Source organism: Xyrauchen texanus, chromosome 45 (genome assembly GCF_025860055.1).
Source record: "Xyrauchen texanus isolate HMW12.3.18 chromosome 45, RBS_HiC_50CHRs, whole genome shotgun sequence".
Lineage (NCBI taxonomy): Eukaryota > Metazoa > Chordata > Actinopteri > Cypriniformes > Catostomidae > Xyrauchen > Xyrauchen texanus.
In genome coordinates, this window is record NC_068320.1 from 14,031,122 (window position 1) to 14,052,288 (window position 21,167).

The 21,167-nt window shown below is 38.3% G+C and overlaps 1 protein-coding gene across 8 annotated transcripts in view; it reads left to right on the forward strand.

Annotated features, from left to right (window-relative positions):
• Window positions 1-13,234, forward strand: part of LOC127637408 (transcription factor SOX-5-like) — a 257,911-nt gene extending 244,677 nt beyond the window's left edge. For all 8 annotated transcript variants that reach the window (XM_052118444.1, XM_052118443.1, XM_052118445.1 and 5 more), the window contains 5 exons: window positions 1,177-1,349; window positions 4,760-4,862; window positions 5,780-5,953; window positions 7,580-7,796; window positions 8,159-13,234. In XM_052118444.1, coding sequence (XP_051974404.1) covers window positions 1,177-1,349; window positions 4,760-4,862; window positions 5,780-5,953; window positions 7,580-7,796; window positions 8,159-8,456 — 965 coding nt within the window. In that variant the 3' untranslated portion in view covers window positions 8,457-13,234. The remainder of the gene's footprint in view (window positions 1-1,176; window positions 1,350-4,759; window positions 4,863-5,779; window positions 5,954-7,579; window positions 7,797-8,158) is intronic.
• The last annotated feature ends 7,933 nt before the right edge of the window (window positions 13,235-21,167 follow it).

Consider the following 21,167-nt stretch of genomic DNA (forward strand, 5'->3'; position numbering starts at 1 on the left):
TATCAATGTGCTTTAGCAACACATGCACGTGCCATAGCTTGGCATTTTGGGGATTTGTACTTTACTCGAGTGCAATTTAAAGGGAATACTTGTACATTTCCAAAGAAAAACAACAAAAAAAGGTATTTTGTCTTACTGGACTGAATTTACTAACTTCATTACTTCATTACTAACTTTTTCCAAAGCTTATTTACATTTTTTTTTATCTTTCTCTTTGTCTCAAGGGGCTGGGTGCTCTGACATCGCAATTCTTGAGTGCATTCTCCCATGCAATAAACTTAAATGATGTTGTTCATTACACGTCTCAGGGCAGTTCAGAGGTGAAATGTCCACTGTGTGGGGCTGAACAGATGAGGTTTTGAAGATTAATGTTCTATCGAGGTTTAAATCAACAAAACCTACCTTCTTACCCTAAACCTTAAACCTAAACCTAACGATAGTGTCATAAAAATAAACAAATAAAAAAAGTGTTTAGTAAGTGTTTATGAATTGACAATCTGCTGTTTTACTCGTGATTTGAGTGAAAGGGGTCTTTGTTGTTTTATTGCCTCTTGTGTTCATTCCACCAGGAAACTGCCGTGTTACATACAACAGGCCACATAAAAATCATTTAGCAAAATGTAGTTATTGGAACATGATTCATTGACCAGGTTGCGAATGCCACTGCGGCCGAAATATGACAGTAATCAGAGATAGTAAAAAGGCGACTTTCAAACCGAATTTAACATCCTCTCTCCCACAATCTCCTCTCGATTTAATTATATCAAGGGAAAAGTAACTTTTTTACCCTTTTAATACTTAAGTACAATTTAATGTGAATACTCTTTTACTTAAACTCAAGTATGTTTTTGAATAGATACTTGGACTTTTAATTGAGTAATATTTTCACTCAGTAACCATACTTTAACTTAAGTATGATGTTGGAGTAAAACAAGCATAAACCTCACCAAATTGTATTTAATATATGCTTGAAACAAGCAAAAAATTTGCAGATGGGGTAAACATTTATTTAGTCTTAATAAAAATAAAAGGATGAATTCTCTGAAAACAAGACTTGTTGTAATCTTATGCAATTTTGCTTATGCCATTTCTGTTGTTTTTATGGATATTTAAATATGTTTGCAGTGTAACTCTTTTGCAAACACATGTGCTCTCTCTCACTTTTCATCCCTTTAGATCTGCTGTCCTCCATCACCTCTGGCGGCTACCTGAATGATCATGAGGCTGTAACCAAAGCCTTCCAGGAGGCCCGACAGATGAAGGAGCAGCTGAAGAGAGAGCAACAGGTTCTGGATGCCAAGGTGGCAGCAGTCAACAGCCTGAGTCTCAACAACGGACGCTCAGAGAAGGTTCGATTAAATCTGATCTTGCATTTACACGCTCACTCATACATTCTTACTGATTGCCACTCAGTCTAACTGAGGAGATGTTACAGCATCAGTCACCATTCACTTACATTGTATGTAAAAGATTTAATGAAAGTGTATGGTGACTGAGACATTCAACATTCTACCTAAAAATCACCTTTTGTATTCCACGGAAGAAGAAAAGTATAATTTGGAACAACATATGAGCGAGTAAGTGATGGCATAATATTCATTTTTGGCTGTACCATCACTTTAACAGCCCTAAATCAGCACAGAGAATGAAAAAAAGTCTACAATTCTTTCCTGGGCATGCCCATCACCAAAAAAATGTAACTGGCAAAACACAAACACAGGACTTTATTAAAACAGATCTTGTTTACCTGTGCACAAATTCATTTCCTAAAGCTGTCAGGTTTTTCTTGTGAAGAGTAATGTTGGAGGTGGCTGAGATCTGAAAGCTCTTTTGTTGTTGTATGCTGTGGTCATTTCCGAGAGGCATGCTAAGGGCAGGCAGGGCAGAGTGAACAGGATGCTAATTCTAACGGCGTGGCTAACGCTAATGTGAAGTGACTGTAGTAAATTGGGCTTGTTTGCTAAACACACTGGAATCAGCTGGGCCGCACACCAAATAAAACGCTACAGCACAGGAAACCCTTCAACCACAAATAATCAAACACACTCCCTCTTTGAAATATTTGCATACCAATGCTTTAAAATGCAAAAACAAGCAATAAATAGCAGATGCTTTTGCCTCGTCCACCTTTAACAGCATGATTGTGCACATCAGCAAAGGAAGACGCTTGTATATACACAGGTGTTAGCTCACTCGTTCACTTTTTCCTATATAGTGGATGTCAGTGTGTGCACTACAAGGAGTAAATGAAATTTGTTTTTTCTTAAACCTTAATAAACTCAAAATATCAACAGTGGCAAATGCACCGTAGGCAGATCCTTAAAGAAATAGTTCACCACTCTCATGTTGTTCCAAACCTGTATGGCTTTCTGAACAACATAAAGGTGAGGAAATTATGACAGAATTGTATTTTTATATGAACTGTCCCTTTAACAAAGGCATGTTTATATGTTCGTTGAGCTCCTACATTTAGTTTAATGCACACGCTCAAACGTTAACAGTTATTTTCTTCTCTCTGCCAGGCTTAGTGGCTGTGCTGATTGCTACTAGGTTAATGAAGGTGCATTAGGAATAATCCACATTTCCAAAACACACTATACTTATTATGATTTACAACAGATCAGCTGCACTTTACCCTGACCACAGCTTTACACACACATGCTCGCCGTCCACGCTGCATTTTTCCATACAGAGGGGTTATTTTTGATTAAAGCTACACATTTAAATGCTGCAAAAAGTGACAGATTAGTTGCAGTCAATGTGAGAGCAACACACGTGAGGTGCGACGGCGAAAATGAAAGAGTATTATCGGTGATTGCTCTCGGAGAGGATGTGAATGTGTTTTGCCACGTCTGGCAATGATGAGAGTTGAGATTTACTGGCCATAGTTTATATAGAGAGTTTATTTATTTACTGGCCATACAACTTTCTTACTAGTCATGAATCTGTACTTTACTTTCAATTAAAAAACATTTGTTCTCCATAAGACAGTAGTATTTAGCTGTCTTTGGCATATTTGTGACAAATAGGGCAGGTAATTCACAGGTTATTGATATACGAACCAGAGTCTTGGTGTAACAGAAACTGTCACAAAACACGTGAAGAACCATTATGATTTTGTTACACATACTTTCTTTTTGGTGGCTTAATGCAAGGACTTCTGGAGAAAAAAAAATTAGGCATCTAAGATAAACTTCCTATGGTAAAAATTGTTAGAATACATGCAAATCGTTTGGTCTTGGATTTGATTCACTCGCATCAGATTATCGGTCTTATAATTCTTTTGAAACACATCTACGTGCACAATCGCACTCCAATTATGCTTAATGAGCTGACAATGTGTAAGGTCACACAAAATTCACTCCAATTTTGCGTTGAATGTAACACCTTTACCGGCACTCTTACCGGCTTATCCAATTTGCACAATTGTTGTGTCCTTGACTGTTTACATTTTGACATCTAAAACAAAGAATAACCAGATGATTTCAAGTCTCATGTTAATGAAGTTTTCTTGGGTTGTATAATGTTTTTGAATAAGCTTGTAAACCAGCTGGACGTAATGTTGCAGTTCCTAGTACAGTTACCAGCCAGCTGGTGAACAACAGTTTTATGTACTCACCTAAGCCAATTTTTCTTGTTTTTTGTGCTTGGTGAGTGTAAAATTTGGACCCTGAATGTGTCCATTCTGTGCAGCTGACTTGTTCTCCCCCCATATCTCTTTTTATCTCTCTATCTCTCTTTATTACATGACCTCGCCTCCTACATGACTGCAGTCCACCTCAGACAACCCTTCTGATGTTTGTTTTCCTCGTGTGGCCATTATCTCCTGATTTTAGACAATTTCTGCCCCTTTCTGTATAAACTTCACTCTATGAGCGAAAGAAACTGAATCTGCTCTGCCCTTTTAACATCATGTTCCCCATGAACACATGGTATGGTCAAACCAAGCTTTGTTCCTAAACCCTTTTGTGTGACACAAAGCTAAATGGATTTTGTAAGATGAGCTAGATCAATTGTCTATGAGATGAAGGCGAGTTTTAGTGTTGGTCCTAAGCCAAAGTAGTTTTGGTGTCGTAGTCACATTATCAAACCTGATCGTCTGTCTCTCCCTCTCTCCGAAGAGAAATCCTCTCTCTATTACACATTCATTTAAACCCCACTCACTAACTCAGTCTGAACAATTAAATCTCGATGGCTGTGAAATGGTGTAATGCATTTCATTACGGCATCGCAAAAGGCCTGGGTCACTCTCTAATGGTGAGGACTGTGTTTTAAATGTAGCGTTGATTCAGGATGCAGTCTAATTGACTAATTAAGCCCCAGATGCAGCTCCGGGGGGTTGACGGAGGGGTGTGCATGTTTAGAGAGAACAGGGGGGTGTTGCATTGAAATATGTGGCCTGGCCACATTAGCCATGTAAATGCATTGTAAATCTGCTTTTTATTGGGTGTAATAAATACCCAGGAAGCTCTGCGGTCCAGCCCGCTCTCATCTCTAGAGCACTCGCGCTTTCTAATGCGTTGACCTTAGGGCTGAGTGAGAGCGAGAATGTAAATAGACTGCAGGTGGCTTCCAGGCTGCTTGTAGATGATGGATAAATATTAATTCACTTTTTGCATTTTCATTCGTTTTCTTTCATCTATCTTCTTACAGGCACTTGATTGGTCAGTTCATTGGTGTTTATGCAGATGAATGTGTATTGATTTGTCAATTATGTATCTAACTGGAATGGTTGTGTATATGTTGTGTGTTTGTGTAGGATAAAGCAGCTCTGGAGAGCTTGAGCCAGCAGTTAAAGCAGTCTGAAGAGAGCAAGTTCACTCACGCAATGATGGACTTTGGCATCAGTGGCGATTCTGATGGTTAGTCGCTCTTTTACTTTTACATCATTAAGCCCTCTCTCAATTGATTTGATTGTGTAATTCAGTGTTGGGTGTAATTGGATTTCAAAATAATTAGTTACTGAAATTGGATTACTTTTAGGCACAAAAAGTAGTGTAACATTTTAAATTTTTGTAATACAGTTACTGAATTTCAATTAAAGTCATTACTTTTAAGTATATTACTTAGGTTACAAGTACTTCTAGAAATAATATTCTTTATGTGTAGTACAATTGAAATGTGAATTATTATGTTCATATGTGGTGGTGGCGGCGTAGTGGGCTAAAGCACTATACTGTTAAGCAGTACACCACCATAGTGTCCTTGAGCAAGGCACTTAACTCCAGTTTGCTCCGGGGGAATTGTCCCTGTAATAAGTGCACTGTAAGTCGCTTTGGATAAAAGCGTCTGCCAAATGCATAAATATATGTCTGCCTGTTTGCGTTTCTGTGACATCAGAAGGGTGTGGGACAATGAACAAGTAGAACATTTTGAATGCATTGAGCGGAAAAACAAAACAATGTTTGTGACAATTATTTTAGAAAGTAACTTAAAAGTAAATTCATTAGTAATGTGATTACTGTTTCAATTAAGTAATCAATAAGTACTTTGATTATAATTTTAGAGAAGTAGTTAGTAATTTGTAGTGGATTACGTTATTTTATTAACTTACCCAACACTGGTAACTGACATCACATAGGCCGTAAGTGCCAATGGATAATGTTAACAAATTTCCAATTCGTTTCAGGCGTGGGGAATAGTCCTCCACAATCGACTGCAAACTGACATTCTGAATGTGTTACATTACTGAAGTAAAATGGGTTGTGAAAGGCGTTTCATGTGTTGAAAGACCTTAACCCCTATGTTTTTTAATTTGTGCATTTAATGTGTAATATAGGAAGTCCCGGTGTGTCAGACTCACGGATCTTCAGAGAGGCTCGAGGGCGTGGCAGCAGTGAGCCGCACATCAAGAGGCCCATGAATGCCTTCATGGTCTGGGCTAAAGATGAAAGGAGGAAGATCTTACAGGCCTTTCCTGACATGCACAACTCTAACATCAGCAAGATCCTTGGTGAGAGAGTATTGGATTGCATTAAAAGATAGACTAGTGCTAGTAAATCTACCCAACTACTTCAGGTTAACTAGCTCAGTCTCTTGTTTCCAGCTGTGCTTTTGATAGAAATGTAGCTTCCATTCAGCTTAATTTGACACACACTGGATTGCTTGTCCCTAATTGGCTGAGATTTGTGAGTACATTAAAAGTGGGTGGGGCTGGTGAGAGACTGGTGAGAGCTGTGCAGCCAGCTCCAGACACAGAGAATCCCCTCCATTCTTCCTCCCCAACACACACACACACACACACACTCCCGCACTGCATTGTGTAACCACTGCCTAATGAATCGCTCTAGAGGGTCGACTCCAACAATGATGATATAATTCATTATGCATTAAACCAGCACTCTAGTCTGTCTGACATTTTCTCCAGACCTTTGGGATTGTGTTTGACATTTTAAAGAGCTCCTAAGCGTTTTATAACGCCAGGAAATCTGGTTTTAATAAGGCCCGCTCTCAATTGTTAACAGAAGGAGTTTCCCCTTTCCAGCGCTGGGTGCGTGTCAGGGCCAGTGGTGACAGCTTTTTCCCATTAAACATACAGTAGGACTGTGCAAATTCAACACAGGCTCACACACACACACAGACAAATGCATAATGCTCTAAATACAAGCTCTCACTGTGGGTTTTGAACAAAAAGACAGTAGATTGTGTAAAGGGTCCAAAAAGAACTTTATTCCAGACCTAGATGAATTGAGAAGATTTCCTGCCCATAAAGTTCTTAAAGGCCATGAAACTGTATTTAGCATTATTTTTTAATAAAAACCTATTTTTGTCCACATGACAGATTCATTATTTACAGTAGCTGTTTACTTTGTGTGTTGTGAGAAACAGCGCAGGTTATTGTGTCACTCATAGTGTCATATATGAGAAACTGCACCTGTCACAAAACCATGGACACATCATGATTTTGTACCTGTGAAGAATATTCCACGTATGTGTTGTCACATGAAGTTCTGTTGGGGGGAAAAACTTAAAAAAGAAAAAAACGTCCTAGATAAACTTCTATTGGTAAAAGTTGTTAAAATATCCACAGGTAGACTGTGACTTGCGGGTCCTTGATTTGAACCATTTGCTTCACCTACATCAGTGACAGCCAGACTATCGTTCTTACAATTTAATTTAAATAATTTATTATGTTGCAGTTTCCTATAAAGTTTACAGTCACCTGTTTTATTTTCTAGGCAAAGCCAATTTGGCAAGTAAGAGTGTTCGTTTTGGGTCCTGTGTGTGGATGTGTGTGTGTTCACAGGCCTGTGTTAATGAGAAATAAAGGACACAGGTCGCAGGTATGCCAATTGAGCTCTGATAATTAGATAGAGTGTGTAAGTGGCCCACTTAACCCACTGTCACCTGGAATAATGATGCATGTCACCAGTGTGTGTAAGTGTGTGATTTTAAGGGCAGAGAGCACACTCTATTCTGCTTTGTTTAACATCAGCTTATATCAAAGGTACTCATTAGACCAAACAAAACCCTTTTTAGAGCAAATTGAGTAACCTGGCAGTTAGGTTAAAAAGAGAACTATATCCGTGCCTCTGTGTGAGGTGTACATTTGTTTTTTAACACCTCATTGTTATTTTAGGTTCTCGCTGGAAGTCCATGACAAACCTGGAAAAGCAGCCATACTATGAAGAACAGGCCCGTCTTAGTAAGCAGCACCTAGAAAAATACCCTGACTACAAATACAAGCCACGGCCCAAACGCACCTGCCTGGTGGACGGCAAGAAACTGCGCATTGGTGAATACAAAGCCATCATGCGCAACCGAAGACAGGAAATGCGGCAGTATTTCACTGTAGGGTGAGTTTCATATTGTTTTTCTAGGTATATTTTTTATTTATCTGAACTGACTGAAAGTGTCACACAATTACAGCCAATCAGAATATTTGTGATGATTAATAAGTGCTTATGTGGAAGCCTACCCTTGCTAAAGGGCAAAACCCTTGCTAAAGGTTAAATTTGACCTTTTGTGTCACGAAATAAAGAAAACCATACAGGTTTGGGATTACATGAGGGTGAGTAAATGTGAGAATATACATTTTTGAGTGAACTTAGCAACCTATTAATGTCTGTTTGTAAAGTTTACGTATTTAGGAAACAACAAGCCGACTAGTTTTCACCCAGACCATACAAACAGATTGTGTGTATTTGTTGTCCTATAGGCAGCAGGCCCAGTTGCCCTTGTCACCAGCGGGCGTTGTGTACCCAGGCGTGCTCTCAATGGCAGGAATGCCATCTCCACAGATGCCCTCTGAGCACTCGAGCATGTCCAGTAGTCCTGAACCAGCCCCGCCTACCAGCCAGCCCTTATACCTCAGCGCCCACAAAAAGGAGGGGGCTCGGGTGAAACAGGAGGATCTCCGAATGAATGACGGCAACGGTGACGCCTACGATGACTTTGACTACGAAGATGACGACGGCGACTATGGCAGCGACAGTGAGAACCACATCGTTCAGTAAACCTGCCAAGCACAGCCATCTCACCAATCACCTGGCATCTCACACAAGAAAACTTTGTTCTGTCCCCATACACCGTCCAATCAGGACTCCTCCAGAGCCAAGCCCCTCTAACGGGAGTCTCGATAATGCAGCAGAGCACAGGACCTGTCAATCAAAATGACTGTTACAGGAAAAGGAGGGCCTTGTAGAGGTTCAAAAAGTTAAAAACTTGCCTTTGACTCCTGCTGAGCTAACATACTACAGCAAGTTTGTTTCAAATCACGATTAAGCTACGAAACAGGAAAAATTGGACCTGTTTGTTTATAAAGAGACTCTTTTAAAACAGCTTTTTTGTTGATTCTATAATATTCTCACTCAGGTACACCGTGCCAACAAGTGGCTTGTGAATGTGATTTTGTTGTTTTTGTGCTACAGTTTTATTAGAGAGAAAAAAAGACAGTTATTTTCCTCATCACCATAAAAGCACCTGACAGGAGTCACGACAAACATTTCCTGTTTGCTGAATCTTTCTATCACCCTCATGCCAATGTCCTCTTACAGTCAACAATGTCTTTTCTTTTGGATGAAAGGATGGAAGGGAGGATTCAAGTCCCTTCACTCAGGAGACAAATGCTGGATGACAGACAATCCCTCCTTCCTCACATCTTTTCCTCTTGACGCATGTTTCCTTTTTCCTCTTCTCTGTGGGAACTCTGGACATCAACGTGTCTCTCTCTCAGGTGTGGAGACAAACTTTATGAGATAGCACAAATTTAGTGTTTGCCGAACAGCTGACATGGAGAAGGTTGTCGTGGAGAGTGAAGCCTCGAGCAGAATAATTGTATGCGTGCACATTTCGTTGTTTGTAATTCCTTACATGTGTGTGGATGAATGCGCCTTTCATGATAGATTTTAAGTTAATTTTTTTACATATAGACGGTTGATGTGCTGGTCATGTGAACATTTAAAAACACTCAATATATATGTAATATTAAATTCATACATTTCATGCTAGCAAACAGATTGAAACTGCACTGGTGCACAGCAACACAAAATGAGATAGATCGGACATGAGCCATCCTTCTTTCATTCCTTCCTACTTTCCTGTTTCCATAATTTCTTCCTAATTCTTTCCTTCCTCCACCCTTCCTTAATACTTCTTTCATCCTTCCTTCATACTTCTTTCATCCTTCCTCCACCCTTCCTTCATACTTCTTTCATCCTTCCTTCATACTTCTTTCATCCTTCCTCCACCCTTCCTTCATACTTCTTTCTTTCCTTCCTTCTTTCTTTACTTCCTCCACCCTTCCTTCATACTTCTTTCTTTCCTTCCTTCCTTCTTTACTTCCTCCACCCTTCCTTCCTACTTCTTTCTTTCCTTCCTCCACCCTTCCTTCATACTTCTTTCTTTCATTCCTCCACCCTTCCTTCATACTTCTTTATTTCCTTCCTCCACCCTTCCTTCATACTTCTTTCTTTCCTTCCTCCACCCTTCCTTCATACTTCTTTCTTTCCTTCCTCCACCCTTCCTTCATACTTCTTTATTTCCTTCCTCCACCCTTCCTTCCTACTTCTTTCCTTCCTCCACCCTTCCTTCCTACTTCGTTCCTTCCTCCACCCTTCCTTCATACTTCTTTCTTTCCTTCCTCCACCCTTCCTTCATACTTCTTTCTTTCCTTCCTCCACCCTTCCTTCATACTTCTTTATTTCCTTCCTCCACCCTTCCTTCCTACTTCTTTCCTTCCTCCACCCTTCCTTCCTACTTCGTTCCTTCCTCCACCCTTCCTTCATACTTCTTTCTTTCCTTCCTCCACCCTTCCTTCATACTTCTTTATTTCCTTCCTCCACCCTTCCTTCATACTTCTTTCTTTCCTTCCTCCACCCTTCCTTCATACTTCTTTATTTCCTTCCTCCACCCTTCCTTCCTACTTCTTTCCTTCCTCCACCCTTCCTTCCTACTTCGTTCCTTCCTCCACCCTTCCTTCATACTTCTTTCTTTCCTTCCTCCACCCTTCCTTCTTGCTTCCTTCTTTCTTTCCTTTGTTGCTTTCTTCCTTTTTTCCTTCCTTTCTTTTTTTCATCAGTCTGTACTGTTTCTCTCATTCCAAAAAGAAAAGAGATTGGTAATGAATGGTTTCTAGATAAGAGCCTGTGCTTGAATGGCATACTGAAGTAGAAGAAAAGAGTTTCTGTATAGGACTCCACTCCATCATTTCCACAAGCCCCAGCACTCAGTACTCTGTGGAAAGATAGAAAGGCTCCCAAATACTCAGAGAAACCAGGGATCTCCACACAAGCAAACCGTGTGTGTGTGTGTGTGTGTGTGTGTGCTTGTGTGTGTTTCAATCAGCGCCCCTTAATATATCTCACATCTCTTGTCCTCTGGAGGGGTTTGTGTTCTGTCTCTACCTCTATATTTCCTTCAATTTTCCCATCTATCACACTGTTTATCTGTGCAGAGGAGCGTCAGAGCTATGCCATCAGTCATTTGCTCCCTGTGTGGCTTTCACTGACCCACTCCATCTCACTGCACCTGTGTGGCTGCTGTTGGCACGGCAACAGCAATTGATTGACGGCTGACCTAAGTGTAACTACACTGCTAGCCTCTCTCTGGCCTGGTGTGGGCATGATCGGGCAGCTGGAGGGGAGAGAAGAACAAACTGTTTAGTGATACATCTCTGCTGTCTGCGCGCCTATAGTTTTACACTGCAAAAAACAGTTGCTTAATCAGTGTTTTTGTCTAGTTTTACAATAAAAATGTCTAAAAATCCTAAAATCAAGATTTTGTGAGATGTTACGCAAGTTTTATTGTGTAAGACTTAAGAATATATCATGAATTTATGCTTCTTACCCCATTGGCAAATTTTTGCCTAGTTTTAAGCATGACTTTAATTTTGTGAGTTTATGCTTAGAACAAGAACACAATTTGCCAATGCTGTCGAGTCTTATTATCTTACACACTTTTTCTTCTCAAGTAAATCTATCTTGTTTTATGGATGTTTATATATTTTTACTGGAAAACAAAAATTATTAATGCACCTTAAAGCCCTGCACAGCACAGCACAAATCAAATTACATGTTCAGACTGCACACATATAATACAATCTATACAAATTATGAAAAACGTATCAATACAATTCCGCTTTTCTGGCCTACATGGGATTTTTTTTAAAATGTGGTAATTGTTCCGTTATCTCAAAAGTACTCTGCATTGCTAGCAACATAATTTACACACTTAACACACACTCTGACCGAACACATTTTGTGCGTTCCTCTTTGATTAGTTTGTTTGGTTTAATCAGATCCAGCCCCATCCGGTAAAGTCATTTGTATTTGTGTTTTGCCTCCATGTCGACGTCACTCTGCTGTCGAGGTTGAGAGGAGCCGTTTCAGATTCTGCATGTCAATGTTTTAGTTTGTATTTGCAAATACTGTATTTTATTTTCATTTAAACTGCCTATAGTGTAATAATATTATTAACAATAATTATAAGATTAGGCAGAATTTTCTTAAGTTTAGTAAGTTATGTACAGTATAATTTATTATTTTCCTCCAGTTGGAGTTTTTTTATGATCGTATGGAAATTGCGCTTGATAAAGCATTATATTTAGCTGGGTAGTTATTTAGATCTAATTATTATGTTCAATATTTTCTTTTTTTTTTCTTTTTATGTTTTTTTATTATTATTATTAATCCTGTTTTGACGCTGGTATATCTCTGAGAAAGTGGTCACGGTGAACTGCTGACATGAAGGAAAAGAGACATTTCTCTTTTTCATAATTTTCGTTTCTCATCCGTGCATTGTTCATGAACTCTAAACACATTTCTAAAAGCACTAGGACTCTGAATACTCTGAGAAAAACATAAGAAGAACATGATAATATTATTTGTAATGGTTTATGTATAATGTGAATTTCCTATCTGTTGAAATCTTTTTTTTTTTTATACTGAAGATAAAGAAAACTATATTATACCCCAGTTGTTATTGAACAGAACAATCCTCTTATGATACATTGGAACATCATTGGTTTGGACTGAGGCATTTGTGTTTTAGAGAACAGTTTCATTCACGGTTTTAATACAGAGCATCTATCTCTTGAATCTGAATTGGTAATCAGATTGTCTGATTCCAGTGACGCTCCAGTGAATGGCCATATTTTTATCTGTTGGACTCCAGAATTGTTTTAGCTCCACACGATGTCTCCCTCTGTCAATCAAACTCACAAAAGTGATGTCACAATCACAAAATAGCAGCCATCTGGTGTGACTATGTTTTCTCATGTAGAAAGTCCCACAATCATATCAATCAGACATGTATGATAGAGGAAGGACTGGCTGGTTTTAACATACAGGGTCACGTTGTGTCAATTATCTGATGGCACGGTAACCTTGGGCTTCATGAACACATTTGTGATGAATTTAAAGATCATGACGACGATTATGAACAATAATAGAAAAGACAATCAATGTCGTGTGGAGCTCAAAACAATGTTAAACGATGACAAACAAAAAGTACTTATCTTACCATCTCAACTTGAAAATCGAGAAAGATAATTATGTAAATATAGCATAGAGTTATAGATTTATATTTTGTTCATAACACAGTGTAATATAAGTTGTATATTTCTTTCTTTTATTGATGTTATTCATGCCACAATAAAAGCAAGAGTTACTGTACTCTTATGGAGAGAAAAAAGAAAAAAAAAGCAAGCTGTGGGTTACCACCATCTGTTCTAAGTTGATGTTTTTCAGTATTACTGCCAGTCAAGGCTCAAATAAAAGCAGCAACGTGTTCTGTATCTCTACCGTGTGTCTGATTCCTTATTCTGTCCTACCCAATCGCAATGTGCCACTGCATTGCGCCACAGCCATGGAAAAACAAGTCATGGAAATGTCATTTTTATAAAGAATATTATCTTTCTAATTTCAGCCTGCAAATGTTGTTTGTTTGTTTTTTGTGAGAAACCATGTACTTTTCCTCCAGAAAGCAGAATTCTCATTTGACATTTGTACATTTAAGTATAATCAATATTTTTTTTTTTGCAGTAATTTTATATCAAATATTTTTAAAATTCCTTATCCAGTAACCACATACAACTGGAATAAACTTGGAAGTTTTATTGGACAAACAGTGTGGGAAATCTGCAAAAAGTACAACAAGGTATTCTAATGGTCTGCCCTTATACATCAAGGATATACTAAATGTTTCAACCAAGAACTTAGGGAATGGCCAGTGTTTGACATCAATGTATTTGTCTGGAATGATGTACGTTATATTGGACAGTAGGACACCTGCTGAGATTACAAATATTTGTAGAAGACTTAGCATGAATTACACAGTATTGTTAACAAATTTTAAAGGTTTGTCTTGAGCACTTTCCCTGTGTAGGTGGTCTAAGATTTTTTTAGCATTAGAAAATACTTTCATCAGAATTTTCAATCAGATGTTCTAATCTACCTGGTAATTTTGTGAAATAATATTTGCCATAAAAAAATGAAGCACCCTCCAGTGTTGTCATACAATTTCAGCTCCCATATCAATACAAATACTATGTGCATATACAGCATGACTGGATAAGATTACTATATTCCAAAATAACAAAGCATCTGTGCTGTCCAGTCAGAGCATGGAGGATGCCTAAAATAAAGTAAAATTAGGAATGTAAATCAATTTAAAAAATGTAACTAATTCATTGCAGTTTTCTGTGATTAATCAAGATTAATGGTCCATTAAAACAAACATTTAAATAAAATCATAAATATATTTGAGAAATTAGTCTCAAACAACTTTTGAAACTTTGAAATTAGTTAGTAATTATTTTAATTACTGAAAGCTGTACACTGATGAGCCAAAACATTATGACCACCTGCCTAATATGCTGTTGGTCCTCCACATGTCGCCAAAACCGCAATTTACAAGACCCCTGAAGGTGTCCTGTGGTTTCTGGCAACAGAACATTAGCAGCAGATCCTTCAAGTCCTGTAAGTTGTGAGATGGAGCCACTGTGGATTAAGATCTGGGGAATTTAGAGGCCAGGGCAACACCGTGAGCTCTTCATCATGTTCCTCAAACCATTCCTGAACAATGTGTGCAGTGTGGCAGGGCGCATTACCCTACTGAAAGAGTCCGCTGCCATCAGGGAATACCATTGCCATGAAGAGGTGTACCTGGTCTGCAATGATGATTAGGTAGGTGGCACGTGTCAAACTGACTTCCACATGAATGGCCGGACTCAGAGTTTCCCAGCAGAACATTGCCCAGAGCATCACACATGCTCTACTGGCTCATCTAACCACAGTGCATCCTGGTGTCATCACTGTCAGTAGGTACTCATCACTGCTGACTGGGAGCACCCCACAAGCCTTGCCATTTCAAAGAAGCTCTGATCCAGTCATCTGGCCATAACAATTTGGTCCTTGTCAAAGTTGCTCAGGTCTTTACTCCTGCCCATTTTTGCTGCATTCAAAATGTTGACTACGAGAACAGATTGTTCGCTTACCATCTAAATCTACCCAGACCTTGACATGTGGCATTGAGATTATTAACGTAGTTCGCTTCACCTGTGAGTGGTCATTACACTTTACCTCATGTCAAAATGTTCAATTTTTTGTGAGAGTTAATTATATAAATGTTTACATGTATAAATATTTGATTATAGTCAAAAAAAAAAAAAATCTGTGGAAATGCTGGAATTAAACTTCTGACACCCCCTGCCAATCCAGTGAAGAGACAACCATTTGTCCACCCCAACTCTAGGGTTAGGTAGGGGCTCTTTATATATTTGCTGCCAGTTTGGAGCTTCCGCCCCTTTTTGGAGATCAGCCTGCTGTGCAGAGTTCAAGGCAATCACATCCAATCTAATTAGTGATCTAATTAACAACAAGAAGGGTGGTGGAATGGCAACAATGGAAAGGAAAATGCATGAAGGTACCACTATCTTTCAAAATTACATATTTACATAATGCAGTGTGATCTGTTAATCTCAGTGTTTTTGTAAATGCTGCTGGTTTTAAAGCTCTTGTCTTTTTGCAGCACTGTAATGTGTTTAGTCTCCAGTGGGTGTGTGCTGCTGTCTTGAGTGTTTGTCTGAGAGGGAGTTAAGTACTCCAAATTTTCATTTAAATGTGGCTAAAATGGGCTGGAAAATGAAGTCTTTATGTGTTTAAGTAAAGTAGTATAGCTCAGGGCACTGTAAAGGTTTTTGTCTCTGCTGAGTGTCAAACAAAAACGGGGCTAAATGTTTTTATCGAGGTAACCTCATCTGGATTTAGCAACTAGCATAATTCATAACTGTTTTTACATGTTTGTAAATTTGTGTGTGTGTGTGTGTGTGTGTGTGTGTGTGTGTGTGTTTTCTAAAGTGCTTGTATGACATCTCAGTGAAATGTGCAGATTTGAAGCGTGGGTGCTTGGAGATTGAGTGAAAACCATGTCACATTAATGATTTAAAGTAGGTAATAAGATGTGATGTGCCTCCAGAGCCGCCAGCTAAGCTGAGTTTAAGACACTCCGCTAATGTATTCATGGGGGGATTATAGAGTACTCAGAACTTCATCACACACACACACACACACATTACCATTGACAGACAAATGTGCATGCATACAGCACCTTAACAGGACCAAAGCCAAACAAATCTGCACTTGCACTACAAAGGCAAAATGTTAACATGCGTGCTGTTGTACATCACAAGGGGAAATTAAAATACAGTTTACACCAACAGACCAAATTTCAAACAACAGGTAAATTGTTAAATGTCAACCTAACAACACTAAAAATTTTAATTAAACGAATAAAATAAGCATAAAAAAAACATAAATGCTAGCAAGCATGACATGTCCATGAAGATTTCAGGTTGAAATATACGTTTTTCAAGAGAAGTTTTTCTCTCTTTTTTTTTTATTACCTTATTTTAGTCACTAACACAGTTTTATTTACTTTCACTAGTTCATTTGAAATGGTCCTGTAGTGTGACTTGATGTTTAAAATGATATTTAAATAGTTTTAGATGGAGTACGACATGTCAACTTCCCAAAAGTATCTCATGTCAGTTACCCATATCCAGATTCGAAACCAACTGCATGTGAGGTGTCCTTTTTTAATTCCCTTTTAATTGAAGAACATATATAAAAAAGTTTGCGTTGTTTACATGCTTCTGTGTCAATCTTGTGGCTCATAAAGCATGAGAATACGGTCTGTGTGGTCTGGGGATGTTTTGGACCTGCAAACACAGCTGTAGATGGTTTGTTCTGCTGTTTAGCGTCAGTTTAGCAGTAGGTGAGAAACAAGCATGAGATTGAGAGGAACGGCAGAGCCTGAGGCTGCTCTCCAATCAGCTTAGACACATATTTCCACTTACAGATGACATGTTACATTTGTTCATATTCATTGACTTCATCAACAGCTGGCCTACCCCACCCCTCCTTCACTTCATATCAACACTCATTCACATGAAATCTTTTTACTTTTCTGTGTCTTTCAGAGACATCTGCGTCTTACGTCTCTGTCCTTTTATTTATGTGATTTGGATGTGATATTATTTTGTATATTTGCCAGCTCCTGTGTATTATTCAGATACACTCAAGTGTTATGAAAAGTTATTTGTGGGTGGGTTGAATTTCACAATGAAATGTCCGTGATTGACATTTTACCCCAAAGTTAAAAGATTAAAATATAAAATAATTTTTTGCATAAAGAAAATCAGGCCTATTTTTAGGACCATTAAAATTTGTTGAAACAAATTCTCATTACGGTTAAGAAAACAACTATTATTTTTAATACTGTAATTCTCATTACTGAAATGCAAAAAAAAAATGTAACTCTCATTGCTGTGATGTGCAAAACTTACATTTTCATTACTGTAATGCAGAAAAATCTCATTCTCTTTACAGTAATGAAGGTAAATCTAATTACTGTAATGAATAAAACTTGTTCTCATTACTGTAATGCAGAAAAACGTATTTGAATTACACTAATGCAGAATATATATATATATATATATATATATATATATATATATATATATATTATGTAGTGCATTCAGAAATTATTCAGACCCCTTAATTTTTTCACATATTTCTAATGTTGCAGCCTTATGCTAAAATGCTTTAAATAGTTTGTTTTTATCTTCACATCTACACTCTACACTCCATACCTCAATGACAAAGCAAAAAACAGATTTTCGATAACTTTGCACATTTAATAAAATAAAAACTAAAATATCACATTGACATGATTTCAGACCCTTTGTTATGACACTTGAAATTTAGCTCAGGTGTATCCCATTTCTCCATATAATCTTTGAGATGTTTCTACACGTTGATTGGAGTCCACCGGTTGCAAATTCAATTGATTGGACATGATTTGGAAAGGCACACACATGTCTATATAAGGTCTCACAGCTGAAAATGCATATCAGAGCAAAAACCAAGCCATGAGGTCAAAGGAACTGCTTAGAGACAGGATTGCATCAAGGTACTGTTCTGGGAAAGGCTACAAAAAAAATATTCTCTGGTCTAATGAAACAAAGATTGAACTGATGGCCTCAACTGTCATGTCAGGAGGAAACCAGGCACCGCTCATCACCTGCACAATACCAACCCAGCGGTGAAGCATGGTGGTGGTAGCATCATGCTGTGGGATGATTTTCAGCAGCAGGGACTGGGGAATGCAGCAAAATACAGAGATATCCTAAATGAAAACCTGGTCCAGAGCACTCACTGGGCCGAAGGGTCACATTCCAACAGGACAATGACCCTAAGCCACAGCCAAGATAACGCAAGAGTGGCTTAGGGACAACTCTGTTAATGTCCCTGAGTGGCCCAGCCAGAGCCAAAACTTGAACCCAGTTGAACATCTCTGGAGAGACGTGAAAATGTCTGTCCACCAACAGTCCCCATCCAACCTGACAGAGCTTGATAGAATCTGCAGAAAAGAATGGCAGAAAATCCCCAAATTCGTGGTGTGCAAAGCTTGTCACATCATACCCAAAAGGACTTGAGGCTGTAATTGCTGCAAAAGGTGCTTCAACTAAGTACTGAGTTAAGAGTCTGAATACTTATGCCAATATGATATTTCAGACTTTTCTTTTTAATAAATTTGCACTTATCAAAAATCTGGTTTTTGCTTTGTCATTATGAGGTATGGAGTGTACAACCCCAAAAGTTTGGACAATATGAAAAATGCAAATAAACCCAAAAATGATTGATTTGTAAATTATAATCACCTTTTACTTTATTGAAAGCTCTACAACAACATGTTTTACCCTGTGAATTTCATAGTTTTGTATTAAATGTACAGTAACTTCAAACAACATTATTGCAACATGCTCCAAAAAAGTTGGGACAGTCGAGTGTTTACTACTGTGAAATATCACCATTTTTCTAATAGCACTTATTAAGAATTTGGGCACTAAAGACACAAGTTTAAGTTTAGAAAATTGAATTTTCCCCAATCATCCATTATGTAGGTCTTCAGCTTCACAATTGTACGGGATCTTCATTTCCGTATTGTTCTCTACATAATGCAGTCACACTTTCTCAATTGGAGACAAGTCAGGACTGCAGGCAGGCCAATCTAGCACCCGCACTCTCTGTTTACACAGCCATGCACTTGAAATCAGGGCAGTATGTGGTTTGAAGTTGTCCTGCTGGAAAATATAGGGATGTCCCTGGAAACAGTGCTGGATGGCAGTATATGCTGCTCCAAAATTTGTACATCTGTCTGCATTCATGGTGTTCTCACAGATGTGCGAGTTACTCATGCCATTGGCACTGACATACCCCTGGCCCATACAGACACTGACTTTTGGACCAGACGCTGATAACAGCTTGATGAATGATCCTTTTCCTCTTTAGCCCAGATAACACAACAGCTATATTTTTGAAACACTGTTTGAAATGTGGATTCTTTGGGACACATAACACAGTTCCACTGTTCTACTTTCCATCTAAGATGAGCTCAAACCCAGAGAAGTCGGCAGTGTTTCTGGACCGTGTTGATGTAGGGCTTCTGCTTTTCATAGTAAAGTCTTAACTTGCATCTGTGGATGCAGCGGTGAGTGGTGTTGATTAACAAAGGTTTACTAAAGTAATCCCAAGCTCATGTTCATGATATCCATTACTGATGAATTCTGTTTAAGACAGTGATGTCTGAGGTGATTGTCTGAGCCAATCACCTTTTAGATACAGAAAACGCCTGTCAATCAATTCGAGAACATGCATGCACATTAGCTATACAAGACGGTATACTTGCATTTATAGCGTAATTTGAGGTAAAGAAACACAATTTATTATACCAGTTTTGATGGACATGCCCTTCCCGTGGATCATCGTCGCCCCACCGCACAGATGGAGCTTGTGTGATCCCGATGAAGAGCTTCATCACCGTTGCCTTTAAACGCTGAGCGTGTCTCCTCCGGAGACCGGTCTCTCTCTGCTGATGTCTTTACAGGTCCAGGGACGGAGCGGGGGAGGGTCCGGTGCGAGTTAGATGTGTTGCCAGACCAGCACCCTGGTGCGAGTTTTTTCATAATCTTGACCAACCGTTTTGGAGATTTTGGACTTTCCCCATTCAAGTTGATAGGAGCTGCACTTTGATGCCGCTTGTTTGCATAGAAAAATAGCTGCCAAAATGGCCCAAGAATGTTCCAAAAAGGGCCGTAGGAAGTACTGACTTACCTTGAAAAAGATACTTTGTTGAAAAGACCTGGAAATGCATCTGGACCATTCTAATTCCTTTGTTTTTCTTTACATTCTTGAAATGGTCTAGTGTGTAATATATATATATATATATATATATATATATATATATATATATATACTGTTTATATAATAGTAACAAATCATTAAAGTGCTTATTAAATCATTAAATAAATCAATAAATGCCCCGTTAATTTCAATTTAGCACTTGTTTTTTTCCATTTTCATTTTAGCGTTGCCTTTGGGTCTGTATGGATTAAAATAAATCATTGTCAACGTTTGGTTTGGAAACTTTGTCTGAAACGTCATCTGCAATAGATGGATGTATTTGATTATTTATTTAAATATTTAATTATCCTCCATAATTCCAATTATCATAATGAAAAAAACTGTGATTCTCATTACTGTAATTCAGAAAAAAAAATCTCATTCTCATTACTTAAATACATCCTGTTCACATACATACATTTAATTCAGTACAACAAATTTTTGTACACAAATTATGTGTACTTAAAATTGTATATTGCATACAGTGCATACTTTACCATTTAAATAATATTTTGTATTTGGATTTTAGAAGGCCATTGTCAATTGGCAGGGGGAGGGGGAGGGGTCTTGTCACAATGCAAAAAATCTTAATGGTCCTAAGAACAAGCTTCAATTTCTTCATGCAATAAATGTGACCTGAACATGCTCTTGATATTTTTCATTAGATTCCCCTTTGTTTATTCATTTTCATGGGGATCCCACTTATAATCGAATCACAAAATTTCAAACATTTAAAAGTTTTGGGTATAGCACTTAACATTTTGCACCGACGGTTTGATTGCGCTTGTGCTTTATCTGTAAAATAGCTTGAATGATCAGAACGTGAAGAGACTGCTTGCTCTGGATGGCCTCCATTTGTAATTTATCAAATTGATTTTTTAAGCATTTTTCTCCAGCCATTAACACCCAAATCCACACATGCTAATATTATGCTAATAGTATGTTAATTAAGAGGGGAGTTGCTAAGCAGGCCTGCTGTCATAA